Raw genomic sequence first — 27,181 nt, forward strand, 5'->3', positions numbered from 1 at the left:
TCAAGTCATATCTTTGATATCATTACAAGATATTTAAAAACCTTGCTGTATTTTTTTAAATGTTTTTATTTTTATTCCTGAGAGAGAGAGAGAGAGTGTGTGTGTGTGAGCAGGGGGGAGGGGCAGAAGAGGAGAGAGAGAGCCTCAAGCTCAAGCAGGCTTCATGCTCAGTGTGGAGCCCAATGCAGGATTCGATCCCATGACCCCAGGATCATGACCTGACCTGAAGTAAGAGTCCAATGCTCAACAACTGAGCGAACCAGGTGCCCCAAAACCTTGCTGCATTTTTGCAGTTAGTGCAAGCGGGATATGCTTTGGCTTCTTGCCTTGTATGCTAGAAAAATCTGAGCGGAACAAAAGATTTGGTACTTGAAAATTAACAAAGGGAAACCTCAATAAAATGGAGTTGGGGGGCCAGAAAGAGAGACCTAGTGGGGGGAGGGGGGCAGTACCACTCACATGTCAATTACAGGAAGAATGGTCAATTACAGACTTCAACAGATGTGTCAATGACCTACCACAACAGATGAATCTCAACAGGAAAGAATCATCAGTTACAGGTTCCAACAGGGAAAGATGTACATTACATCTCCTGTAAGAAATCAGCTACCCTCTGCACCTCAGCCAATGAGAAGCTGTCATCACCCCCGAACTCTTACTTTTCTCCAGTGGACTTACATTCACAACAACTCCTCCCAACTTCCTCCATGTTCTCCATAAAATAACGTTCCTCTCTCCTTTGTTTGTTGGGCTGACCTATCCTTTCGCCATAGCTTGTTTATCCTGAATTGCTATTCTCTGCCCTTCCCACATAAACCAGTTTTTGCTCATAAAATAACCACCGATCTTGTTTTTAAGGTTAAGAGTGCACCGATTTGGAGTTCCCCACGCCAATCTTAACAGCATGGAACCGTGCCGTTCCTGGGACTGAAGAAAATGCATGAGAGAACAGACTCACCTTCTTTGACACTCAGTCGTGAGGATTGGTCTGTGTGGGAGGTCGTGTTATAGGCCAACAGTGAACCTGTAAGGCAAAGCAAAAGCGCGTTATAACAAGGGTTAGGGCTAGGGTTAGGTAGATCAGGAGTAGAAGATGGGAGGAGAAGGGAGTCAGGAGGGGAATAGATCCGGGTAGGTAAGAGAGACAGATGGCTCCTTGAGAGAAAGAGTTCATGGAATCCATCCTGCCTCCTGCGGGGAATGTGTTTGATTCTGGAGCTCCGGCCAGAGCTAGTTAGGACAGAATACCTGTGAGTGGGACACGCACAGCCCTCCCCAGCAGCCATGTTTACAGTTCTGAAGCTCCTGGGTGTCCACACCCCATCATGGCAGGAGCACAAGACTGAGACTCTCCCTGTGCGGCCGTGGGGAAGTCTAGACTTTGATTTCTGCAGCAGCAAAACGAAGGGGTTCAACTACAGGAGGAGTTGGCAAACTTTTTCTATAAAGACCAGATAGTAAATATTTTAGGCTTTGTGGGCTAACTGCAGTCTCTGCTGTACATTCTTCTTTGTTTCTGTTTTGTTTTGTCTTGTTTTGTTTTGTCCATGGGCCAGAGTTGGACCGATCTGGCCTGCAGTTTGCAGTTTTGCCACACCCTGGAGAAGCGGCTATACAGTTCCTGCGTGCTATGGTGTCCGGTGGGTTTACAGACAGGTCATTTTACTGGCGGGTGAGATGCTTGGGTATCAGTCACCGAGAATGGAGGGGAGTGTTGGCGGTTGGGAAGGGGTCAGGATGGCAGGAGGGCCGGTAGTAACCCTCGCCTTCCTTTGCAGATGTCTGAGAGAACACAGCTGATCGTGGGGCACAATCCATTCAATTTCCAGAGTGCTGCTACCCCATCTCCTAAGATGGACCCTTAACGTGTAACTACTCTTACCGGGCACTGCCCTAGGAATTTCACAGGGGTGACAGTTCTTTTCTGTTGCATGTAAAAACTCCCCTTTCCCCTATTTTGGGGCTCGTTCCTTAGTTTCAAAAGAACCCAAGAGTTTCGTTTTGTGAACTGTAGGCCTGTTTGCAATGCTCCTCGAGAGTCTCCTGGGGAAACTCACAAGTGCCCTCAAGACCAGGGCTGGGATGTGCTTTTGCAGACTACAGGAGAAGCCTGCCATAGGTGTGGGAGGCTGGGGAAGTCTTTGCAAATTTTCCCTTCCCTCTGCAGACTGGCGGCTGACTTGGGTGCCAGGGCTTAGGACAGGGGATGGGCTGGCAGACGCTCCTATTTTTAGCCTCCAGTCATGGCGGGGTTTGCAGGAGCACAGCCGCTGCCTCACCCAGCTGTGGGCGTTTGGTTGTGCGCCTCGGAGAAAATGTGTGCCCTTCCAGGCCAGACGACGAGGGAGAGAATTTTACGGGAATCACCCAGCTGCCCAGCACCTATGACTTGTGGCTTGGGCGACCGTTCCTTCTAGCTCTGAAACCATTCCAAGCGAAAAAGAGGGGCGGGGTGGAGGCGGTTCTGAGACCACAATATGCCAAAGCATGGATGTGTGCAGACCGTTTTAGAAAGGAAACAGTCACGTGCATATAATATCCCAAGAACCAGAGGCATTTGGTTAGCCCGTGCTGAAAAACATCAAGGATCAGGTGAGGCTGTGACAGCCTCATTTCAATACAGTTGTTATGCAGACAAGAGTTGAAAGTTAGACCTGCCTCTTAACCCTTAGCTCAGTAGCCTCCCTCAATTTACCCAATCTCTCTAAGCCACAGAGAAAATGGTGTCAGAAATGGGCTGGGGTGCCTGGGTGACTCAGTCGGTTAAGCGTCTGACTCTTGATTTCTGCTCGGGTTATGATCTCACAGTTTGTGGATTCGCACCCCACGTCGGGGTCTGAGCTGATGGTGTGAAGCCTGCTTGGGATTCTCTCTCTCCCTCTCTCTCTCTCTCTCTTTCTCTCTCTCTGCCTGTGTTCTTGCTCTCTCTCTCTTTCCATAAATAAATAAACTTAAAAAAAAAAAAAAAGCTTTAAAGGGCACCTGGGTGGTTCAGTCAGTTAAGTGTCCTACTTTGGCTCAGGTCATGATCTCATGGTTCATGGGTTCAAGTCCCGCGTCAGGCTCCATGCTGACAGCTCAGAGCCTGGAGCCTGCTTCTGATTCTATGTCTCCCTCTCTCTCTGGCCCTCCCCGGCTCAGGCTCTGTCTGTCTCTCTCTCAAATGTAAATAAACATTAACAAAAAGCTTTAAAAACAATAAAATGGGCTAATAATAACATCTACTTAGCACAGTTGTTGCAACAATTGGATAGAATAATACCTGTAAAGTGCTCAAAAAAGACCTTGGTTCATAGTAAGTGTTCAGCAAATGCTAGCTGGTTATCATTACTATTTTTATACCCCTTCTCCCACAGACACCGCAATGACATACAATGATCCCTTTATAAAAGAGCTTGCTGAGCGTTTGTCTTGTCTTCTGGACCTGGAGTTGCGGACGGGTTCTGCTGCAATAAGAAATAATCCTCCATGACTGGAAGGAGGTTAAGAAATAGGACCGAGCGTTCCAAGGGAATAGAAAAAAAAGTCTCAGGAGTAAGACCAAGAATGTCTGCCTTTCTGTCCCCGACATTCTCTCCCTCAGGCTGAAACCTCACGGCTGGAGCAAATAAAGAAAAATGATGGTCTCAGAGGAGCAAACTGCCTGAGTCATTAGTGCAGATTTAGCTGAGAGCACGAAGCTTAGATAAACCACATTTATTAAATTTTCCTCTTGGTGAAAGTTCTTCTTTGGGCACATATGAATTCCACAGGAAACTCCCAGAAAGCCAAGAGAAAGGGTCGTTTGACCTCTGCAAAGCTTGCATGAAATACATATTTCATGGTAACCTAGGAAAAGGATTTTGCCCTGAAGACCGTTCCTGGTTCAAGTTTCACTCCTGGAAGGAGGGGCTGGTTGGGGGGCTTCTGGCCTCCCTCCCAAGGGACTGACATCTTTTCTCTTCTCCGATTTTTACTTGACAAGTTCTTCAGGCTGCAGGGGGTGGCACAGCACACCCTTTTCTTATGGGAATTTGTTCTGATACGAGAAGGTCCTTCCTGGAGCCTCCTCTCTCTCTCTGTTGCTTTGGATTTTCTTTCTCCTGCTTTGAGGCTCCATCTGTGTAGAGCTAAGGTGAGCTCCTAATCTTTCCTGACACCGTCCTGTCGTCCTGTTGGAGTAAACAGGCTGTGATAGGAGGAGGGAAGGCAACTCTCCTGAAAGCAGTATGCAGCGGACACTTTATATCTATTCTCTCCTTTTATCCCTAACATGAGCCAGGCAAAGCCAGTGTCACGTTCTTCTCCTTTTACGGATCAGCACTGGGAGAAGTCAAGTCATTTGCTCAGGGTCACAGAGCCACAAAGCCCAGGAAGCCAGGATTCCCATTCTGGTTTATCTGCAAAACCTGTTCTCAGTCCAGCAGACCCTGCAGCCTTCAGGCTAAATCTAAGAAACAGACAAAACTCACCTATGGCGTCGGGAATCAAGACAGTGGTTACCTTGCTAGGGAGGAGTGGGGGACAGAGAGAGGGCGCAAGGGGGCTTCTGGTCTACTCCTTGACCTGGGGGGTGATTATACAAGTGAGTGGAGGGGTGTCCGGGTGGCTCAGCCGGTTAAGCTTCCGGTTCTTGGTTTCGGCTCAAGTCATGATCTCACGGTCAGGCTCTGCACTGACCCACATCAGGCTCTGCACTGACAGTGTAGAGCCTGCTTGGGATTCTCTCGCTCTCTCCCTCTCTCTGCCTCCACCCCACTGGTGCTATCTCTATTGCTCTCAAAATAAATAAATAAACTTAAACAACAACAACCACCACCAAGCAAGGGGATTCCCTTTGTGCCAGTTTCTTGAGTTGTGCATTTATGATTTTTACTCGACTCTGCACCCTTCAGTTAGAACGTTTATTTATTTGCTTAATGGACGGACACAGGCATATAAGTATATCTGCTAATCCGGGGCCCCGGAAAGCATGAAGTGACTGCTGCCGAGAATGGACTGGCCTTTCCAAAGTGAAAGCATAAGGGAAAAATAATTTCCCCTTTTTGAGTCCATCCGTCACTGGATATCATATTAGGGATCTGCAAAAAGATGGAAATGAGCAGAGTGAAGCTTTGCAGGTGTGAGGTAGAGGCCCAACAATGGGTCTTTCTTTGGTTCTACGTTCCCCCAACGTAACTTGCTCTTCATCGGGGACACCTGGAGCCGGGGAGACAACCGTCCTCCTTCCGGTGCCAAAGGCTTTGTCTCCTGCCTATTGAATGTGGGTTTCCCTTTCTCTGGGCTGCATCAATGGCTCTGGCTGAAGTGTAGGGGTGGGGCGGGAGGAGGGAGCGGAGAAATACGGCTCCATGTTCTCAACAACAGGCCTGGCTGGACGACTGAGTCCAGGGCAATCTGGTCTTTTGTTCTGCCCGAATCCTGTTCTCTTTTACTGGTCAGATCCCGGCCTGGAAGGGATATGCTTCACCAGCTTAATTGCCCGGACCCATCACCTTTGCCCAACCATCTGAGGCTGCCGGTGGGAAGGCCGCGGAACGCAAAATGTGTTTTCCATTAAGTTTAAATTAAAATTCGGACTCAAGATAGATACCTTTTCTGCAGCCTCCCTGCTGCACGATATATCATGCTCTTGCGCCACCGCGATTTCAAAACACGGTCTCTCGGCACTTTCTCACAGGTCAGGCTCCGAAACACATACAGATCTCCCACTTTTTGTAAAATGACAAAGGACTCCTTTCCCTTCTTCGACCTCTGGCCACCCCAAGCCCAGAGCCTTCTGGGCTCCCAGAAAGCCCAAACTCCCCCCAGTGGCCCTGAGTCTGAACTGCCAGCCGAGAGGGCTCTCACTTCCTCTGAGGTCCGTCCCCACCGCGCCTTGTGATGGCCCAATCTCATTTCCCGCAGCCCTTGGCCTGTAAATACGGCCTCTGCCAACGGGGTGTGCCCGACAGAGATACTGGTGGGGCCGCCTGGCGGGTCCAGGCTGTGGGGCGGCACCGGGAAGAAAGAAGGACAGGGTTAGCGTGGTGATAGGTTTGGCTTTAATCTGCCTCATTCCAGGAGGCCACAGGGAAGTTTCGGAAAGCATTTATCTCTTGGTGCAAATGAAAACAGAAAATGCTGTGGGGAAAGTGGCCTGGCCGGCAACATGGAAGCATCAGGGGCACGAGGCTAATTCTAAGGTAGAGAAGGGAGGTTAGCTCCCTGTCTCTCTCTCTCGGGCCATCTCACATCAGAGCATGAAGCTGCGGGCCGATGGCCGACTAAGACTTAGGAGGCCTGGAGCTTAGCTCCCAGGCTGCTCTCCACTGGCGTCTGCCTTTGAACCAATTTCTGAAGCCCTCCAGACCTCGGTTGCTTTGGCTTTAAAATGGGGGTGATAAACAATTGTCCACGTGGTGTCCACAAGGGGGCATCCTGTCCCTGTACAGTGAACGACACCTGGGGAGATGCACACCTGAGCCCCGGTGTCCCCGGGGGACTCCAGAATCGTCCCAAGTACTGTGGGCATCCGTCCCAGCCCCCCGCCCCCACCGGCCCCCTCCCATGTCCAGTGTGGGTGATGTTACAGAGCGCGGGTATAGGGGACGGCCACTCTGTCTGGGACGGCTGAAAAGCTGAAGTACGGAGACCAAGCGCTTCCAAGCAGGCCAGATGAATCCGGGCATGCCAGGCCACCAGACGGGGCATAGAGGCACTCAGGGCACCACTGTTTCTTCTCCACCCCGGGAAAATACATTTTAACATTGAAGTGTGGTGTCTGACATTTAAAGGTATAGCTCCCCTCCCAGACAACCAGAGCAAATGCTCCAGCACCTTTTGTGAAAGTGTGAATTTGGTGCTAGAGCTTCTTACCCCACACGGTTTCCTTGTTTTCTGTGCAAGTCCAGAAAGATCAGATACGTTGGAGGGATCCAACGAATGTGGTGTCTTCTGTGTCCAGGAGCTCAGCTACTTGCGCCCCACCTCTTGCCAGAGTGGGGGATGTTTGAGCCCCGGCCCCCTCCTCAACAACAGGACAGAGGACAAAGCACCAGGAATTAGCACCCCTCTCCCCTGCTTCCACTCAGCTGCCCCAACCTCTGTCCCCAAAATACCGGCCTCCCTGCCTGAGCACAAAACATCCGCTGGAAGTAAGTCTGGAAAAACAATAAAGTGTTTGAAGGCATGTTGGTCGGTGCGGGGAGGGTTCCCTGCAATCCTGCGTGCAGACAGTCACCAGGCACATACCTCCCGCAGGGGTCTTAGCTGGCCAGACACCGCCCAACACAGAGCGTCCCCGAGGCCAGAATCCGAAGGGAGACACCAGTTGAAAAGAAGCATGAATCATATTTTTTTTCCCATGATGGTGCATCATTTTATGCTTAGGTTCCTCAAAAGGCCCTTGGACTATTACCATACTATGCTCTGGCAGGTTTTATTTTCTTTTTTTGAGCCTTCATACAGCATTTTAATTTTCGCTTCTGCAGGCAGACATGGTTTTTCTATTATGGCACCGAGCACTTCATATTTAGCTGTTGCGCTCAGCGTCATATCAAATAGGCACCTTGTTCCATCTCCTCTCCACCCTGGAAATTTCCTCCGCTCATAAACAACTTTCTGGAAACTTCATATTTTTATTGCTTTGGGGGCATATCTACATATGTAGTTATGGGGCCTATCTTCCTCAACGTCTACAAATATTCTTGAAACGAAAGAAGGAAAGAAGCAGCGAGGCATGCTTTTTCTTGCCCTCGTACTTGTGGCCCCCAAAAGACCAACGCTTCGGCCCTCATGCTTCACAACCAGCTCACTCCTTTGCCCCTTAGTGTCTATGCTCCTCTCTCATGATTACCAGGGGCGACCTTAGCCAATGCCTGAGCCATTGGGGTAGGTGTTGGTCTTGCTTCAGGGTCTGTGGCTTGGGTTCTTTGGTGGCAGGAAACCCTAATGGGGACTTTGGTTGTTTATGGACCTGCCAGAAAGCAGGCCTGAAGGGTTTCACATGGCATGAAGGGAGTTCCCCACGTCAAGTCAGAATGCACTTGAACATTTCCCCAACAAAGGCATCTGCCACGGAACCCCAAATTATTGGTCCCTTAAAGTGATCGGACGTACTGTCCATGTTGCTGCTGTCTCTCTCTTCTCCCACAAAGAAAGTACAGGGGCCAATGATTCCTGGCCCTCCACCATATGATGCCCAAAGAAGCAGAAAGGTAGGCTCCAACAGCGTCCTTGCTTTGCTGATCCACACTTCTTGTGCCCAACTTACGTTGCTCACTTCCAACCTCTTCCCTGCCTGGCTAGCATTGCTGCGGGGTTCTGTGCAAAGAAACTTAAAAAAAAAAAAAAAATTCCATAAACATTTAAAGGCTGAGAAATACAGATCATTAGAAAATGCTAATTCTCCAAAGCTCAGGAAAACTGGGTAGAGAATCGCCCCCTTTTTTTGAGCTTGTTGTTTCTTGGGCTGACCTCACGTTGCAGCAAGACTCAGACATGAGGTAACTGCTCTGGTGTTAACATACACTGCATCATCCACACTCTCTTGCTGGTTACCAGACGCCTCGGAGAGGTGACCAGAGTGCCTGGAGGCACCAGTGGAAACTTCCAAAGGCATTTAAAAAATTTTTTAATTTTATAGCCAGTGTGTGTTGCTTCCACCCCATGTAGCATGCTGCTGTAGAATGAGACAGAAGATTACAGAGATGGTGAGCTGAAGCCGCACTGAATGATGGGGAGACAACGAAGAAATAACCAACCAACCCAGAGCCCAGAAGACCAGGAAACGCAGCCCGCAGGCACTGTCCAAAGACCTCAGCTTGGAAGGGGCTTTAAAATCATCAAGTTCCTTCATTCCAAAGCTTAACTCCTACAAGATTCCCGGCAGCTCTGGCTATTTTTTTTTTCTTAATGTTTTTTATTTATTTTTAAGTCAGAGAGAGACAGAGCATGAGCAGGGAAGGGGCAGAGAGAAAGGGAGACACAGAATGGGAAGCAGGCTCCAGGCTCTGAGCCATCAGCACAGACCCCGATGCGGGGCTCGAACTCACAGACCGTGAGATCATGACCTGAGCCAAAGTCGGATGCTCAACCAACTGAGCCACCCAGGCGCCCCCAGGCAGCTCTGGCTATTGACGGCAAACACTGAATCCCAAGGTTGCCTGTCTATCCCTGCTCAGGGCTGACTGTTAAAAAACTCCCTCGTAGAAAGAACCCCCATCAGTCTTCCTGCAGCATCACCTCCCTGATCTCTGTGCCACCTTTTCTGGCCACAGACAAATCCTTCAGTACTTGAGGTCACTGATATACCTACCACCACGCTTGGATTTCCAGTGAAGCGTTAGGGCTGAGGCTATTAGCATGCCTGAAAGAATTGTTCCTATCTCTGTGCATATTTAATAGTAAATGAAATGCACATGGAAATGATGGGATCTTGGTGCCTGAGAACTCTGATATCGGATAAATCTTTTGAACGACTACACAGTTTCTTTCATAAAATCGCCTTTTCCAAAGCTCTTTTTTCCTTCTCGCTGTGCCAGAAGAACATGTCCAAGAGACCCTCACGCACATGGAAGGTCGGCTGCTCCCGTTTGGCTAGGAAGGGTGCATAGTGAGCAGCCCGCAAAGGTGGGGTTCGGGTGGGCCAGAATGACACCAAAGAGAAGAGGAAGCTAATGTGTACGTTTTCAACACCTTAAATCCTAAACCCATGAATCTAGAGTTTACCGGAGGAACTTTGAATCATTGCACACGAAAATACCAGCCAGGGTGTCCATCTATTTATAATTCCAGGGCAAAGTAGTTTCTGGAAAGGGGTTCTCCTGGCAACTACACTCTGGCAGGCCCCACCGGGTCACAGCTCCCTGCTTTTTTCTCCAGTTCTTATTCCGCTTCCCTTGACACTACGGGACTGGGTCAGCCCCCTTTCAGGGTCTGTAGGAGCCCATGAGACCTTGGCAACTTCACAGGCCTTGACGTGTGAGGCTCCGGTAGCATCTACATAAACTGACTGTGGGGGGAACCAGTTTCCTTTTCCTGGATTAGCTCCATGGGAAATCGGTCTTCATTTTGACAGGGCCGTTCAGAGTCTTCTCCCAGCCCTGGGGACTCGGCCACACCCTCCGAGGGGCTCTGCTGCCCAGAAACAGACAGGACACTTACTTTCCCTGAGGTAACTGAGGTGTGACAACAGCACTTCCGTGTTGTAGAGGGAGGTGGCTCGGAGGAAGTCCTCCTTGTTCATTTTACACAGTTCCTTGCCATCCATGTTCTGGAAAAAGGATGTGTCGATCTCCATCAAGCCATACTCCTTTATCGCCCACTCCAGCCACTGCCGCACGTGCTCCTGAGTCCACAGCGTGGGGTCTGCAGAGGAGAGGGCTCATTAGCAAGGGCAGGGCCAGCCAGGACTCCCCTGCCTTCATGAAGGCTGTGTATACCCTCTTTCTCTCCATCCCTCCTTCTCCTTGTCCTCCTCCTTCCCCCGTTCCCCCCTTCTCCCTCCCCCCACTCTCTCCCTCAGTGGGAAAGTGGGTTCCCTCCCAGATGGTCCTCCTAGAACTCCCATCTGGCTCCTCCACATCTGGCACTGCCTGAACCACTTAGCACTCCGGGGAGGTTCTTAGATGTCTCCCTAGGCATCGTGACAGAACATTCCCTTTAAAGTATTTGGAAGGCCTTTAAAACTTTGCTGGAGAAATGGTGGCATCCAAATGAAAGTAAACACAGTTCCACGGACCCAGGGACCAAAGTCCTCTGGAAAGGAAAACCATCTGTATCTTAAGAACATTAACGATTGCACGGGAAGAACACCGATCTCTCCGATGGCTACAGAAGGGAACACATACGTGTACACTTTTACTGCAATTCTATCTGTACAGTTGGAAAACCCAGCGCTGTGAGCCTTTAACATAAATCCAACCTGGGTTTTCTCCTTGTGGAGACAGCTGGGTTGAAATTTCTACCAGATCATCCCCCAAACGTTTTTTATGATATTTAAGTCCCCAGAGATGAGGGAAACGCACTGGGGAGAGAAAACCTTTCAGCCCTTCAGCCTTTGAGTGAACAAAAATAATGTGATGATGGAGGTCCTCTCCACCCAGGGGCCTCACAGCTCCTTTCTGGCTAGGTGTGTGGATGATGGGTGTGGGTATGCTTTGAGGGCTGGCGATGAGTTCCAGCAAATTCCACAGCAGGTAGAGCACTTGTGTCTTATCACAGACTGGAAGCCGTCTCTTTCCTTGGCAACCGATTATCAGCAAATCCAATAGACACCTTAAATATGCCCATCAGAAAAAAATGCCCATCACAGAAGAAAACTGCATGGCTCTTGGCCACATGAGATATCTGCCCATGTGAAACATTTAGGCGGGAAACCACATAATTAAGCAACAAATTTCATGGTGGTAGTTGAAGGAATCATGGCTGGAGGGGAATAGGGTGAACTTGGAGAAACACGGAAGGCTGCCTGGACGAGGAGAGGAGGCTTGGCCTTGTAGGCAAGCTGTCAGCCCCCAGCTTCTACTGGGCCTGCTTCCTTAGCATATTTCCCAGGAAAGGATATCTGTGCACCTTCTCAGCCCTTCACCCTCTCATTCAGAGTCTGTGAAGGTCCTGGGCAAATATGGGAACCAGGTTTGGAAGATTAGGAGTGGCCGTGGGGAAGGGAGTGAAGTTCTGTGGCCTCCCTCTCACCGAACACGAATTCCCCAGCACTTTTACTCAGAGCTTCTGCTGATCACCCTTGTTTGCCGTGGGTTCTCCCTTTCTCCTTGGTTTTTACGTGTGAGTATCTAGGTGGCAGGGGCTGAGTCTGCTCTGCGAAGGGCCCAGCCTCGGCCCACGGGCGGGAGTGGTTGCTGTACTGGCACTGGAGGTACAAGAGATGGCAAAAGAGGAGAGAAGAGACTTTGGAGTTCAGGTCACAGACTGCCGCCCAGCAACCAGTACCCGGTAACTGGCCTGGATCTGGGGGGCCTACCGTGTGCCAGCTGCCTCACACATCTAGAAAATCCAGCAAAATGGCTTTTGTCTTCATTTTACAGATTGCAAGAGGAGTTTGGAAAGGTTAAGTCCCCAGCTCAACCTTGAGCCTTCCCAGGACTTCACTTGGTGGAGGGGGTGGGTCCTCCTGACCCAAAGCCCCTCCTCTTGCCTTCCCACCTGTGAGGTGTTCTGCCAAATAACAGAGCTCCTCCTAATGCTTCATTGTACAAGTCTCTATGCATCTCTCTCCCTCCCTCTCTCTCTGTCTCTCTCAGCAATTTCTTGGTTTGTTGACCTCTTTTACTCTCCAGAAACAACTAGGCATGGGCCACTGGGAAATGGAAATATTTTGTACCATTTCGGAATTCTAAAGGAAAACGGCACAGGTGGGCAATGGATTACGCAGCATTTTTATTTCATCTGATCTCCTTTGCTTCATCCTGACTCCTCACTTCTAGTGTTCGAGGCCTCAAATTCGATTTTACACCATGTATTTAATTTATTTTAATATTTCCTCTCTTGCTTTGGGCTCTATCACAATATTATTTCTCTCCCTTTACAGCACAATGAATTCTAAAGCTTCCACTCTGGATCACGCTAAACTCTTCCAAATGTATTTCCTGGATGATTTAGTCCTAGTTTCTTCCCATCTGAACCTGAAACTGGTGATTAACCAGAGCCCTCGTTTATACTTGTCTCAAAATCTCCACCATAAATTCAATCAGTTGTTTCACAAATGTTTTATTGCCTTGATTTGTGGACTTGCCCAAATGAAACTTTCCCCCAAATGAAACTTTCCCTCATGTCCAGGCGGCTGGCCTGGAGGAAGCCAGAATGTCTGATGATAATGTTGAAAGATCTCACCAGAGGGAAAGTAATGAAGTAAATCCATAGCCAGCGAATTCATTGCAAGAAAGGCTTTGAAAACCCTTTGATAAGAATTCACGCTATTTTCACCATTACTGCTATCATTATTATTACCTTGGTCCACTGAAGGCTGACATTTTGATATTCCTTTTGGAAGTATTTCAACACCAACTCAGAGTGAAAGGGTCAACCAAGCAGCCTGTCTGTTTGCCCCCTCTCTCCTCCCAGAAGTGACTACGAAAATGAGATAGCATCCATATTTGGTTCAGAGACAATCTCTGATGCCCTGACTCTTCGGTGCCCAAGAGTGCCTTCCCACGCTGGCCACTGTTTGGCAAAACAGGGCAGTCTGATGCCAGATGTGCAAAGGCCCGGTGAAGCTTGGCTTTGCTTAGGGGAGAGCAGCGAGGTCCCCACCCTGTCTGCATTATCGTTCCTTCATGGTCTGCTTCCTTTGATGAGAAGGGAGGAACACGGTTTTCTTGGACCTTACAAATGCACCTGAGCTAAACATTCCTGGTGTCTGAGGGAGGGAGAGAGGGAGGGGATCAAACGTTAAATGATATAAGTAGTGTAAGTAGAGAAAGCAGTTAAATGCGCCCGGCATCTGGAAAGTGCTCAGAAAATAGGAGCTACTCTCCCTCCTCCTGTGTGAAGCCGCGTGCTTGTGGAAAAGGGAAACTCAAAAAAATCCTTTATGAATAGTTTTCAGGTCCTGCAGGGCACAGAAACATTCCTATTTTCCCAGCTCCTCCTGCCTCCCTGGGTCCCACACCTCCCACCTTCTGCCACCTTGAGTTTGGCCTGGCGCATAGGGATGCTACGCGGCCATAGTCCTACGAGATGGTGAGACACGGCTTCCCGTGGAAAATAAATACAAAAGGGCGTAGGAAGGAGAGGCTCATTACAAAACCATGCCTTCTAAGCCAACAAGCAAATTCCTTTGCACTACCTCAAAGAGATGTCTAATCCTTTGCCCTCAGACACCACGGCACTTACACTTTTGCGAATGGAAGGGGCTGTGCCTTTTTGGTCATGTTATTTTGGTAAGATTAGTTTTAATCCCTGCCCTGTAATTCACTCTGCTTAAGATTTGGACGTTCTCGCTCCTTCTACCTGGCACCGACTCTACCCACTGCAGTTTTCAAACCCCCTTTCTGACCAGGCTGCTGAGCTAGCTGGTCTAGCTGAGGCAGAGCATCCGGCCAATGGACAGAAGGCTTGAACAATGATTTTATTTTCTGTAACCAAACAGCACCAATACCTAGGAAAAATAGGCTATTTTTACATAATGACATAACTTGCTGCACACGTTAAGGCGCTCCATTTGTTAAATATAGTTATTTCTATTTTGAAACGAAGAGAGCTGGCTGTAATTTTGGAAAGGTGGAAGCTTGCAGATGCCAGGAAGTACTGCCTGATGGACATGACAGACCTCTGTGGCCACTCTTCTCCTTAAAGGCAAGGGCGGGCCCGTCCAGGAGTTCCTGGGACTCCTTCTGGTTTCAGACGGCCTTGCCTCTGCCCTCTTGGCAGTCCTCATCCTGTGGTACCGTGTCCTGAGGTTGAGTCTATGACGTGACCTGTTTGAGGGTGGGCTCCCAGCACCTGCCCTTTAGGGTGCTGGTGACACTTGGGACACTATCTTGAAGGACAGTGGGAAGGAAGGTGAGGAAGGTAGCCCTCCTAAGTCAGCACTTCCATAGCGAATAGGTTATCAGGTAAAGGTTCAGATGCCCAACCGGGACAAGCCCGCCCTCCAACTACTAGCCCAGGAAAGTGAGGGCACGGATGCCAGCATGCAGCCTGGTTCCCAAAGTACCTGCGGGGACGATGACCCTCCTCTCGTTGGTGGTCATGTTGGGAGGAGGGGGGCCGTTCTTCTCGTCCATGTAGCTGTTGTAGTTCATGGCGTTGGACTCGCTTCCACCAACTAGCTTGCTGCATTTGCTAACACTGCAGTCCACTGGAGACTCCCTGAGGCGAGAGGACACAAAGCCCAGAGGAAGTCATCACTCCGGCTGCCATCAGCACAGCGTGGGCAGACAATCATGGCGCCATTTCCCAGCCCCACTTGGTGCAACGCTGCTGCTGCCTTATTTCTATCCTCCACGCCGCCACCAGGGTTTTCAAATCCCAGCCCAATCCTATAATTATGGCACTTAAAAACTTTTGGCAGCTCCCTACTGGCCTCAGACTAGAGTCTGGACTTCTCAGGACCGCATCACAGCCCTCCCAATCTGACGGCAGCTGACATTTTTAGCCTTGTTGCCAGGCAACCTGTGCTCCAACAGCACTTGCCCTGGCCTTGGCCCCCAGGTAGGCCTCCGCCTCCCACCCCCACGCCGGCACTCTGTTTCTGCCATGGTTCTAGCTCTGGTCACGCTGGGTGATTGTTAGCTTAGCGGGTCCTCTTCCCCCGCTGGATTGGGAGTTTCCTGAGAGATTGACAGTACTTCCTCCTTTAAACCTCAACGTCTTACGTAATGCCTTCTGTAGGAGACGAGTGATCAATGTTTGCTGAGTGAAGTATTTCTACTGTACATATATGATTTTGATGCATTTCTTGTACCCGGTTCTATTTTAACTTCCCAATACCCATCCAACGGTTCATATCTCCTCTTTATGGTTAAGGAAACTGAGAGGTGAGGTGACTGGCCCAGGGTCACACAGCTAGTGTGACCTGAGCAGGACTCAGGTCTTTGGTGTTAAGCTTTTCCATCAAAACACCCATATGGGCGTGCCTGGCTGGTTCAGGTGGTAGAGCATGTGACTCTTGATCTCTGGGACCTGAGTCTGAATCCCACGTTGAGCATAGAGCTTACTTTATTTTTTCATTTTTTTAATGCTTATTTTCAGAGAGAGAAAGAGTGTGAGGAAGAGAGGGGCATAGGGAGAGGGAGAGAGAGAATCCCAAGCAGGCTTCATTCTGTCAGGAACAGAGCCTGACGTGGGGCTTAATCCCCTGACCCTGTGATCATGACCTGAGCCAAAATCAAGAGTTGGATGCTCAACCAACTGAGCCACTCAAGCACCCCTATTTTTTCAAATTAATTTATTTATTTTGAGAGACAGAGACAGAGAGAGAGAGAGAGCACAAGTCGGGGTGGGGGGGCAGAGAGAGAAGGAAAGAGAGAATCCCAAGTAGGCTCTGTGCTGTCAGCACAGAGCCCGACATGGGGCTTGATCCCATTAACCATGAGATCATGACCTGAGCTGAAAGAGTTGGTTGCTTAACCGACTAAGCCATGCAGGCATTCCACAGAGCTTACTTTAACACACAGACACACACACACACACACACACACACACACACACACAGGCTGGTGGCTTCATGAAGAAGGAATAGAATCCAAGAACTTTAACCTGATAGAAAGGCTGTGGCCTTTGTGGCCTTTTGCAGCCCTGGATGCCACGCTCACGGAAGAACCAGAAGGAAGTGCAAAAGGCAAAAGACATCCAACTCCGTCTGGATGTACGGAGCCCAGTTAGCACCTGGTGTGTTGCAACATGGGTGCAGGGAGCCTGTTCCCTGGCGCCAGCTCAGCAATGAGCAGCCGTCTGGAGATCTAAGCCGACACTCCACTTGTGGCCACCCGTGCCCGGGAGCGGGCCAGCAGAACGCTCCACATACCCCGCCAGCCCAGCATCGCGGCCCCTCCCAGTGTGCCTGGGGGAAGTGCGGTCCTGCCCTGACCTAGCTTCCCTTCAGCCCCTCCGGCAGCAGCAGGACCAAAGGAGACAACTGGAAAGCCCTGGAGAGGCTGCAGCCGTGGTTGCACAGCGCAGGAAGCATCGGACCTGGGAGACAGCCAGTTCTCTCAAGAGCTCCAAACCAGGCCTTCGGACCAAGGAGTTCAGATAAGGTTCAGATTACAGCTGCCCAACCTTGGGCCGCAGAACGACTCCAGGCTTCCCAGGGGCCTGGCCACTGCCCTCCTCACTCTGCTTTGGGCAGGGACCAACCATCATGAGGACTGAAGGAGCTAGGTCGTGCCAGATAGGGCCTCGCCCATCCCGCGGCCAGTGGCGGCACCTCCAGAGGCTGGGAGAGCAGTCCCTAACACAGAGGAAGGGAGTAACGGCCTGGGGTTGGGGGGCGGGGGGAAGGGAGGGGGCAGGGGTGGGGGCTGGGGGCCCAGGCAGGGCAGGGGGGCCAGAGCACATCCAATAAAAGACAATTAAATGAATTTGTCTCTTAATCTGAAAGGAAAAAAATATTGAAGATCACTTATCATAGCTGGGAGATAAATGCTCCACTGAGATATTAGAAGTCAGACGGTAATTTTTTCCTGATGTCTTACAGAGGGGAACATGGGCTGAAAATGAAAATAAGATGTATAACTTACACATGTTAGAATTTAAGGTTTTACTATTCGCCTACTGTTTTTCCAGGCAGAGAACCAAGAACCAGCCGTCAGAGCCCCAGATTGTTGAAGGTTTAATGTCCCCATGGCAGTCTGCGGAGAGGCAGTAGCACATCAGGGCTTTTCACCAGTTTGGCCCTTTAGCTTCTGCTGTTGAAGGACTTGGCCCGTCCGGAAGCAGTCCCAGAAAGACCCTGGTCCTGTGTCTGAGCGGAGCTCTGGCCAAGCTCGCCGGGTCCCCCACCCTCCTCATGGCTAACCGCAGGAAGGCGCGTGCGCGCACTCACACACACGCGCCCACGAGTACACGCGTGCACACACACACAGACACGTGCACATCCCCAAAACACATGCACACGCACGCCGCCGCGGCCTGGCGGCCTTTCCCAACATACTTGTCCACTGTGAAACAACCCAAGTGCAGTGGGAGTTTGCAGGATTAAGTTGGCCTTCAACCAAGGGAGCGACGTTTTCATTGGCTGGGAACCCCGTGGCAGAGGGTGGGGTGGCCAGAGCATGCGCTTCCTCTGCCGGATGCTTGAGTGCAAGGGCCATGGGCAGGGGTGAGAGAACTTTCGGGGAGGAGAGCAACATCCAACTGGGGGCGGGCATGATGGAAGAGTGGGTGCTCTTCCGTAGGCCGTGCCCCCCATCGGCAATATCAGGGAGACAAGATTCAAAAACTGATTTCCCCTGTCAGCTGGGCCGCTGGTGATTTCTGAGCTAAAAACTGACCTCTTGGGGCGCCTGGGTGGCGCAGTCGGTTAAGTGTCCGACTTCAGCCAGGTCACGATCTCGCAGTCCGTGAGTTCGAGCCCCGCATCAGGCTCTGGGCTGATGGCTCAGAGCCTGGAGCCTGTTTCCGATTCTGTGTCTCCCTCTCTCTCTGCCCCTCCCCCGTTCATGCTCTGTCTCTCTCTGTCCCAAAAATAAATAAAAACGTTGAAAAAAAAAAAAAACCGACCTCTTGCCGTGCAGGGGTGAAAAGTCAGAGCCACAGAAATTGCCAAAGTGGAGCAACCCTTTATGCCATAGCCACCGATGGCAGGGCCGGGCCTTGGCGCCAGGAATAGGGAAAAATAAATGCGAAAAGAGGAAACATTTGGTAAAAGGCACCTGGTGAAAAGAGGAGCCATGAGCCCTAAGATGAGCACCTGCCGGGAAGGTGGGTGCCCAGGTCACAGGATCGGCCGGCTCCCAGAAGAGGACATCAGAAGCACAGCCAGGACCGGGGTTCTCTTGCCGGGGTGACCACTGGGGGCCGAACGGTAGATGGAACCTCCACGTAAGTTCTAGTTCTGCTTCCTCCTCGCTCCTTCCCCGCCCCGCCACTCTGGATGCACCTACTCCCTGGCAATACAAGGCAAGCTGTCTGGCCGCCCACTCGTGGGTGCTTCTCCTCTGGAATGAGGCCCTGTCCTCAGTCCCAGACCCCTCCTCTAGGGGGGCCCTCAGAGAAGCCTGGCATCTCCCTGGTCCACCACACTTGCCCTCCGAGCGCCCAGGGGGAAAAGGAAGGAGAGCCATGCCTTTAACCTCCGGCCTGCCACGCTGCCCTCCATTCTCAAGCTCTTGGGCGCTGAGTCTCCACCAGACAGCACACGCCTTACATGCAGCCATCGGGCTTGACAGCTACTGCCAAGGGTGGGTACTGGCGAAGCCCAGCCTACAGGCTGCTCTCGGTGAGGCAGCTGGCGCCTGTGAAGAGGCCCAGTGAAAACAAGAGGGAGGGGGAGGGGCGCACGGATGGAGGGGAAGAGATTTGGCCACTCATCTTGCCTGCACGGCTGCTAATTTGTATTGAGACCTGCACTTACAGCTGACGTGGGGTTGGGGCCCGCAGGCAGCTGATAGCACTAGGACAGGTGATGAGGGGGCCTGGGGTGGCCACTACAGAGCAGGAGGAGGTGCTGGCTCAAAGAGCGTAACTCAGAGCATCTCCCTCTCAGGATGGCAGAAAGCCATGGCAGGGGAGGCCGCAGCAAAGGTGACATGGACCCTGCAGCCTTGTCCTCTCTTTTCCCCTTGGGACATAAGCTCTTGACTCTTCCCGTTCTATTTTTGTGGGTTCAGTGAACACTGCTTTAAAAATACCGCCAGCAGTTTCCCAAAATGCCTTGCAGGTGTTAAGCAATTTAAAACAAGGTGAGAAATCTTGGGTGTTTGGGTAAAAGAAGATTTCAAAGACTTCTCCTGAAGACGACCCCTTTAGACTATGGCAGATGTCTTCTATGTTTACAAGTGACATAACGGATAAAGGGTTAGTATCCAAAATCTGTAAAGAACTTATCAAACTCAACACCCAAAAAACAAACAATCCAGTGAAGAAATGGGCAAAAGACATGACTAGACAACTTTCCAAAGAAGACATCCACGTGGCTAACAGACACATGAAAAGATGCTCCACATCACCCATCATCAGGGAAACACAAATCAAAACCACAAAGAGATACTACCTCACACCTGTCAGAGTGGCTAAAATGAACAACTCAGGCACCAACAGATGCTGGTAAGGATGCGGAGAACGAGGAACCCTCTGGCACTGCTGGTGGGAATGCAAGCTGGTGCAACCACTCTGGAAACTGCATGGAGGTTCCTCAAAAAATTGAAAATAGAGCTACCCTACGACCCAACAACTGCACTGCTAGCTATTCATCCAAGGGATACAGGTGCGCTATTTCAAAGGGGCACATGCACCCCCATGTTTATAGCAGCACTATTGACAATAGCCAAAGTGTGGAAAGAGCCCAAATGTCCATACACTGATAAATGGACAAAGAAGATGTGGTATCTACCTATCTATCTATCTATCTATCTATCTACAGCGGAATATTACTCGGCGATCAAAAAGAATGAAATCTTGCCATTTGCAACAGTGTGGATGGAGCTAGAGTGTATTATGCTAAGTGAAATAAGTCAGTCAGAGAAAGACAAATATCACATGGCTTTACTCATATGTGGAATTTAAGATACAAAACAGATGAACATATGGGAAGGGAAGCAAAAATAATATAAAAACAGAGAGGGAGACAAACCATAAGAGACTCTTAAATACACGGAACAAACTGAGGGTTGCTGGAAGGGTGGTGGGTGAGGGGAAGGACTGAAAGGGCGAGGGGCATTGAGAAGGACACTTGTTGGGATGAGCACTGGGTGTTATATGTGAGTGAGGAATCACTAAATTCTTTTCCTGAAACCATTATTACACCAGATGTTAACTAACTTGGATTCCAACTTTTTAAAATAAATAAATAATTTTAAAAAATATATCTATATACAGCAAAACAAAACAAAACACAGACATCTTCTCTACCTTCCCATTCAACCCAGAGCAACTCAGAGTGCACTCCGTGGATCCACAAGTCTGTGGCCCAGGCTGGCTGTCCGTGGATCCTCTGTATTCACACAGTTCCTGCGAAGTCTCGAAGGCCACCCAAACCACACAGTTGCGTTAGGACCTATCACGTGTGTCTCCCATGTGATGTTAGTGCTGTGCAACAATTAAGCAAATCTGCGTTGTCTTTAGGATTTCTGTAGGATCCGCGCACAGGCATGTGCCTATGACTTGTTTTTAAAAAGAAATACGCAGTGGGTTAAAAGCATACTTCAAGAAGAGAAAAAAAAAATCATCCATAATATAGCCATCACCCTAACCCCATAGCTAGTTTCATCTCCATACAGGATAGGTGCTCACAGCTTCTCCGGAACCCCGAGGACAGCTTCCCACCCAGGTTATGTGTGACATGCTCCATGCTGCAGGGTTCAGAACTTAAGGAAGCACCTTAGGAAGGTGTTTTGCAGTCACAGAGGCAGAAGTTACAGGGAGTGTGAGGCCGATCTTCCTGTAGGTGGAATGTGAAGCCTCTACGTGTCTCCTAAGAGCATCCAGATCCTGCTGGCCAGTCCCATAGGGGATGTCAGGGTAGACTAACACCGACTCAGATTCTGTGTTCCAGGCACATGAGCCAAGCAGGTCCTTGCATTTCTCCTCCATAAAATACTATTCTCTCCTTCACGGGCTGTTTTCCCCAATCCCTCTGGGTGAAGCAGGATGCGGCTGACAGTTATTTGCAGACCACAGCTTGGGGTCAAGTTGCTGAAGCCTACACAGAACCTATATGGGCCACGCTGTTTCAAGAACAACTCACTCTAGCAGATTCAGCCACAACAGGAAGATGTGGAGAAAGAGAGCCAACCTCCCACAACACGGGCAAGCTAGGCTTTCTCTGAGCCACCCAGACCTCAATGTCTCCACTTGATTCCAAGCCAAATGACTTAATGCTGGGATGAAAAGCAAGAAGGGCATTATAGCTTTAGGCACAGAGAACACCTCCTCCAGAGACACAAATACCTGTGGGTATTCCAATAAGCATGAAGTAACTTGGAAAACCCAAGTTATCAGAGACTATGGAGGGAATCGTGGGATGGTCCAAAGCATTCTAGCTCAGTGCTGTCCAGGTGAAGTACAGTGTGAGCCACATACATAATTTTCCACTTTCCAGTAGTCGCATTTTTAAAATAAAAAAACCAGGTGAAATGAATTTAAAAATATGTGAAAATAGATTAGTATATGAACTCACTACAACCAAAAGATTATCATTTCAACATCATCAGTATAAAAAATAATTAATGAGCTATTTTACTTTATCCACCCCCCCCCCCCCACTAAGTCTGTGAAGTCTGGTGTGCATTTTAGATCTCGAGCACATGTCAGTTTTGGATTAGCCACACTTCAAGGGCTCAGAAGCAGCATGCGGCTAGTGGCTACTGCCTTGGACGCCACAAATCTGGTCCATGAGCCAAGAGACCCCAAATGGGGTCAACACACAGGGTTGAGGACGAGAGATTTAAATCACCTGGCATCTATCTCATCGTGTCATTTCTTCTTTGCATGACCAAATAGTAGAATCTATCCTCAGCAAAGACATTTCTCTGAAAACCCCTGCTCCCTGCTGCCCACCAGGCCAGCTTACATGTGGGCTCCTGGAGAATATTTATGAGGTGCTGGCAATGGCCGTCCCTAGCCTGCGTGGCTCCGAGAGCCCACGGTATCTTCTTTGTTTCCCCAGGGTGAGTGAGACTCCATCCGTCTTTCTGAACCTACTCTATCACCTGCGGACGGTCGGGGTCAGGACGGGCAAATCAAAAGCAGGGGCTGCTTTGTGCGACCAGAGCCACGTAAATACCACGTCTGTTCTTTAGAGGTGTTCACACAGCTCTCCTCCAGCTGGCTTCTGGTGTGACTGCAGCCAGGGATGGCTGGCAAGCGGGTCCTGAAACTCGATTTCTTTGCCCCAGATTAATAGGTCGGAGTACCCTGCAGGGGAGTGAGAGGTCAGCTCGACAGTGTGGCCTCCCCCTGAGCACAGATGCAGGCTCTAGCCGAGGCAAAGTGGGCAGACCTTGGTTTCTGTCCTGGCTTGTACACCATGACCCATATGGCTTTGAAGAAGTATCTTCACCATTGAGTCTCGTCAGCCACGCATTCACTCACTCATTCATTTAACAACTCTTTCTGGAGCACGGATCAGGTGACAGGCATTGCTCAGTAAACAAAACGAGGCCCTGCCTGCATTTTGGTGAGGGATGTGATACGAGCCAGGAAGAGCTAAGAAGAATCAAAGCAAGGCAAAGAGTGACGGGTGCTGTCCTAGAGCAGGCGGTGAGGGAGGTCTGCTGAAAGGTGACATTCAGGCACAGAGACCTGAAACAAGTGGGAGAGAGAGTCCTATGACTTGATGGAGTAGGAATGCTCCAAAAAGAAGGAATACAGGCATGAGACTCTGGGGCAGGAGAGTGCTTGGGGTCCAGAGTCTTGTGTGGCTGGTGCGGAAAGAAGGAGGGAGACAGGAAGGAGAAAATGAGTTTCATAGAAATGGGGGCCAGGTAGAAGACTTTGGGTTTTGTCACAGGCAGTAAAGGATTTTGAGCAAGAGAGTTAAGTATTCTGAAAGGATGGGGTGTCTGGATGGCTCAGTTGGTTAAGTGACCGACATCTGCCCAGGTCATGATCTCATGTTCGTGGGTTCGACAGCAGAGAGCCTGCTTCAGATCCTCTGTCTCCCCCCCCCTCTAAAAAATGAATAAACATTAAAAAAATAAATATTCTGAAAGGGTGAGTCTGAAGAACAGACTTTAGGAAAGCAAGCAGAAGCGAGGACAACAGGGGGCAACTGAGGCAGCCTAGAAGGACAGGTGCTGCCTGTCTGGGTTGGGGCGGGGCAACAGAGGTGAGCAGTGGTTGGGATTCAGGCTACAACAGACCAAAGACTCTCCAAGGGTGGAATCTGGATTTTCAATAAGCATCAGGAAGGTCCTGTGGTTGGGCCAGTTTGGGAGGTATTGCTGAATTGCCTTCCTTGCTGCCAGGCTGAGTGCCGGCAGAAATTGGACCAGGAGCCCAAAGGCACAATGTACAGGGAGGGAGGGAGCAGAGAGGTGGCCCACAGGCCAGGAATCAGAAAAGCCCAGCTCTGGTGCCAGATTTGCCTCCTCTAAGTCCTCAGACAAGGCGTCTACCACTCCCCACCCCCAAAGCCCAATTTGCCTTCAAATGTCAAAATGTAATGGCGACATCTACCTCACAGGATCATGGTGGGAAGCAAACCATAAGATAATATGGAAAAATATTTAACAAACGATACCCTCCGTCCACTATGAGGGGCTCACTATCCTTATTATCTGTGTGGAGAGATGCTCATGTGAGGGACTCCTGGCTCAGAACCTCCGGGCCTTCCTAGAAGGCTGGACTCTGGGAAGGCGGCTGTGATTCCGGTGACTGGTTCTGGTTATTGGGATTGGAATGTGGAAGGGCTGGGGGTTCCCACAGGCGAGTCGGAGACCAGGGATCGTCTGGGGGAGGTCTCCTTCCCAGCTGCACACTCGCCCCCTTCTCTCTCCTTCTGTGGACTTGTTTCCTTACTGACCTCATCCGCTTCTAGTGAAAACTCTCTAGAGATGATGCCCAAACCTACATTCCAGCCCCCAAATATTATCTGAGCTTTAGTTTCCAAGGCCTAGTAGACATTTTTTAGCTGGATGTTCTACTGATTGCTCCCAGGAATCTCAGAGGGAACACTGACATCTCTTCTCAAAGCATTTCCTTTCCTATGTCCCCTGGATAACATCACCACCCTTCCTACAATCATCCAAGCTCCAGTCATTTTTTGTTCTTTCCTCTCATATACCCTCCAACCCCCAGAGATGTTCAATGTTTGTCCATCTGAACCCTGCTAATTATCCCTTTGACGTGTCCTTCATGCATGTACTTCTTTTTATTTCCCTAATCATTAAAGTCGCTCAAATTCAGAACTTGGTAATCTCTTACCTGAGATATTTCACTACCTTCTTATCTTTCTGAGGCTCCCTTCCTCACCGCTGTATACAAAGACCCTCAGTTCTGTAAATGAAACTCTGAAGACGTCAAATGTCAAGTCTACGCTTAAAGTCAGTGTCTGCATACAGAATAAATTCCATATTTTCTTAGCCTGCCATTCAAGGCCCTTCATTAATTTTCATTTTTATCCCCTTGTGCTATAGGCCCATTGACTTGCCCGATAGTTCATGAATGAGACTAATATTTTCTCTCTTTTTTGCTCATGAGGATTGCTATCACTGTGGAGCACTTTCTGAGTCCCCAGCACTGTCTTGGGTCCTTCCTCCGCAGCATCAGACTTAACCATCGGGACAAGCCTATGAAGAAGCAGATCCTCTAGTCCTGTTCTAGGAAGGAGGCAGCTGGTGATCAGACAGCTAGATAGCTTGTCCAAGGGCAGAGGTGGGAATGAAGTCTGGGCTACCTGTCCTCCCGGCATGCCCTTCCTTGACCCTCTGATTCTTCTCTCCTTGGGCTCTCTTCCCTGCATTTCCACAAGAACAGTCTTACTGCCCTGGGCACCACCAAGTTCAAATACACTTTCCAAGTGTGATGTGCCCTCCCTTGCTCAGTGAGACCATAGATGGGCTCACCTCTGTCGTCACTTCTGGACTTTTCCCGTAAGGATGGTTTGGTCACCTTTGCTCTAGTAAGACCCACCCAGAGGGGTCAAGTTTCTTCAACAGGTCAGGGAGGGTAGGTTCTCACTAGGGCTTCCCCAAGAAGGGCTCTACCTGGGCCTGACACACAATAGGTGTTCCACAAGTAGCGACAGAGGGCCGTGAGTCTGACTCTGACCTGGCTGTTGAGGGCGGTACTAAGACTTAGAGAGCCAGGTGGGCTTAGAAGCCAGTAGGGCTTCCTGGCCCTACTCTACTCCCAGCCCTCAGTTTTATAGCCTTCTCTTGTCTCAGCTTTCTAGGGACTGACTCAGGCTCCCTGGCCCAGCACCAGCAGCCACTTCGGTCAGATCCGCTTGACTCAGACACCTGGGGAGCAAGCGTGCCTCAAGCCTCCACCAGCCCCTCACCTGGCAGCTGGCTGCACCTACCCCTGGAGCTGCACAGGCCTGGTGGGCTTACCTGGATCCATTCATGTGGTCATACTCCCGCTTGACATTGACCCTCACCGGCTGATTAATCCATTCCTGCTGCGGCGGGAGGGGGTTGATTTTGTGGGGCTGGCCATAGTCAGGACTCCCTGAGGCGGTCATGTCGGCCTTGGGGAGATGGGCCGCCGCTCCGTAGGCAGAGTCGAAGAGGGACTGGTCGTCGCTCACCACCGACAGAGCCTCCTGGAGGGTCAGAGAAGGAGACCGAAAGCCCAGTGTCAGTTCATCCAGGGTTACTCTTCACTTCCTTTCCCTCTGAGCTGGCAGGGTGGCCCAGGGCTGCCCCAGGCGGTTGCCCAGGTTGCTGATTGACTCACACTCTTGGGGGGCTGTTTATTCCTACGCAAACTCCACAGGTTCTCTGAAGGTTATCCCGGGTGAGGAGGGAGTTTGGGCAGTGGAGTGGGGAAGGAGGAGCCATAGGAGCACTTCCACTGTTGTGTCTGCAGAAAGGAGGGCGGGGAGCCAGAGGCCAAGAGGGGTGGTCACACAGCGTGCACGTGCAACGTTCCAGTGGCACTTGAATGCCGAGCTCTGTCAGCCATAAGCAGAGAGGCCTCTGACCAGCTGTGTGGAGCTGTCAGGCTGGAGGGGGATATGAAAGTGAGCATTTACTTTATAGGTAAGGCCAGTGAGACCCACCCAGAGAGGTTAACTATCCAGCCCAAGGTCACACAGGGGAAGGGTGGGGCCCGGGGCTGTGGCTGCATCTAATTTCAGTTTCCTTATCTGTAAACAGGAATAAGAATAGCTTTTTCAGAGCCGATAGGTGGGTTAAGTGAGAAAAATCTTGGTACATACAGGTGTCTAGCTTGTAAGAAACAACCAGCAGTTTCCGCAGGGGTTCCCCAGGGTGTGCTGGTGTATCTTACACACATCCATGATTCAACTGGGAGGCTGCCTGCCTCTTGGGGACAGCGCTCTGTCATGCTTTCTTGCCTGACTCCTAGAGAGGATAGCTTCCTGTCTTAATCTGATGATTCAGTTTGCCCAGGAACGAGGGCAGAATTTCAGCTCTGTGGATGGGGGCAGTCGAGGAGAGGCCCTCTGCAAGACCCTCAGTCTTCCCGCTCATACCGTCCCATCGCCCGGAGGAAGTCTGGCTTGTGGATGCCTGAATTGCGAAAGAAAGCCTTGCACTTTGCAGAGATCGCCTACCAGCCAAAGCACCACCATAAGATTCTCCCACTATTCCAACTCACATCACATCACGGACCGGGGTGTGAAAATCACTGTATCGCATAATCACACCAAAGTAAGGGGACCGCTTTGCAGAAAAGAAGGACACAATCTAGAGGGCAGGATTAATTTACAATCTGTATAATCTACAATTACACAATCTATAATTAGGAAGAGGAGATGGAATAATACATGACAAATATCTAGAACAGCTTCTGGCAGGGCGCCTGGGAGGCTCAGTTGGTTAAGTGACTTCGGCTCAGGTCATGATCTCACAGTTCATGAGTTCGAGCCCCGCGTCGGGCTCTGGGCTGACAGCTGGGAGCCTGGAGC

The 27,181-nt window shown here is 50.2% G+C and overlaps 2 protein-coding genes and 1 long non-coding RNA gene across 8 annotated transcripts in view; 1 reads left to right on the forward strand and 2 right to left on the reverse strand.

Moving 5' to 3' along the window:
• The window catches only part of LOC128311899 (uncharacterized), a 29,061-nt gene extending 28,007 nt beyond the window's left edge, over positions 1 to 1,054 (forward strand). For both annotated transcript variants that reach the window (XR_008290566.1, XR_008290565.1), the window contains exon 4: positions 859 to 1,054. This is a non-coding gene — a long non-coding RNA (uncharacterized LOC128311899). The remainder of the gene's footprint in view (positions 1 to 858) is intronic.
• FLI1 (Fli-1 proto-oncogene, ETS transcription factor) overlaps positions 1 to 27,181 on the reverse strand; it is a 129,730-nt gene that overhangs the window by 29,964 nt on the left and 72,585 nt on the right. For 4 of the 5 annotated variants that reach the window (XM_027036907.2, XM_027036905.2, XM_027036909.2 and 1 more), the window contains 4 exons: positions 25,641 to 25,852; positions 14,639 to 14,793; positions 10,126 to 10,329; positions 959 to 1,024 (listed from right to left, as the gene is read on the reverse strand). In XM_027036907.2, the coding sequence (XP_026892708.1) occupies positions 959 to 1,024; positions 10,126 to 10,329; positions 14,639 to 14,793; positions 25,641 to 25,852 (637 nt within the window). The remainder of the gene's footprint in view (positions 1 to 958; positions 1,025 to 10,125; positions 10,330 to 14,638; positions 14,794 to 25,640; positions 25,853 to 27,181) is intronic. The other variant, XM_027036910.2, reaches the window with a different exon arrangement.
• LOC128311898 (uncharacterized) lies at positions 14,804 to 25,634 on the reverse strand. Its single transcript, XM_053203888.1, has 2 exons — positions 18,148 to 25,634; positions 14,804 to 17,918 (listed from the first exon to the last, which is right to left on the reverse strand). Exons 1-2 carry the CDS (start codon positions 18,801 to 18,803, stop codon positions 17,324 to 17,326), a joined length of 1,251 nt encoding a protein of 416 aa, XP_053059863.1. The 5' UTR covers positions 18,804 to 25,634; the 3' UTR covers positions 14,804 to 17,323.

The sequence above is a fragment of the Acinonyx jubatus genome, chromosome D1 (assembly GCF_027475565.1).
Source record: "Acinonyx jubatus isolate Ajub_Pintada_27869175 chromosome D1, VMU_Ajub_asm_v1.0, whole genome shotgun sequence".
Taxonomy (NCBI): domain Eukaryota; kingdom Metazoa; phylum Chordata; class Mammalia; order Carnivora; family Felidae; genus Acinonyx; species Acinonyx jubatus.

Bases quoted from the DNA above. Each gene is read 5' to 3' on its own strand.
- LOC128311898 (XM_053203888.1), bottom strand. From the start codon at position 18,803: ATGGCTGCATGTAAGGCGTGTGCTGTCTGGTGGAGACTCAGCGCCCAA. The intron at 17,919-18,147 runs GTCGGTTTTTTT...GCGCCCCAAGAG, and splicing joins TCACCCCTGCACGGCAAGAG to GTCAGTTTTTAGCTCAGAAA.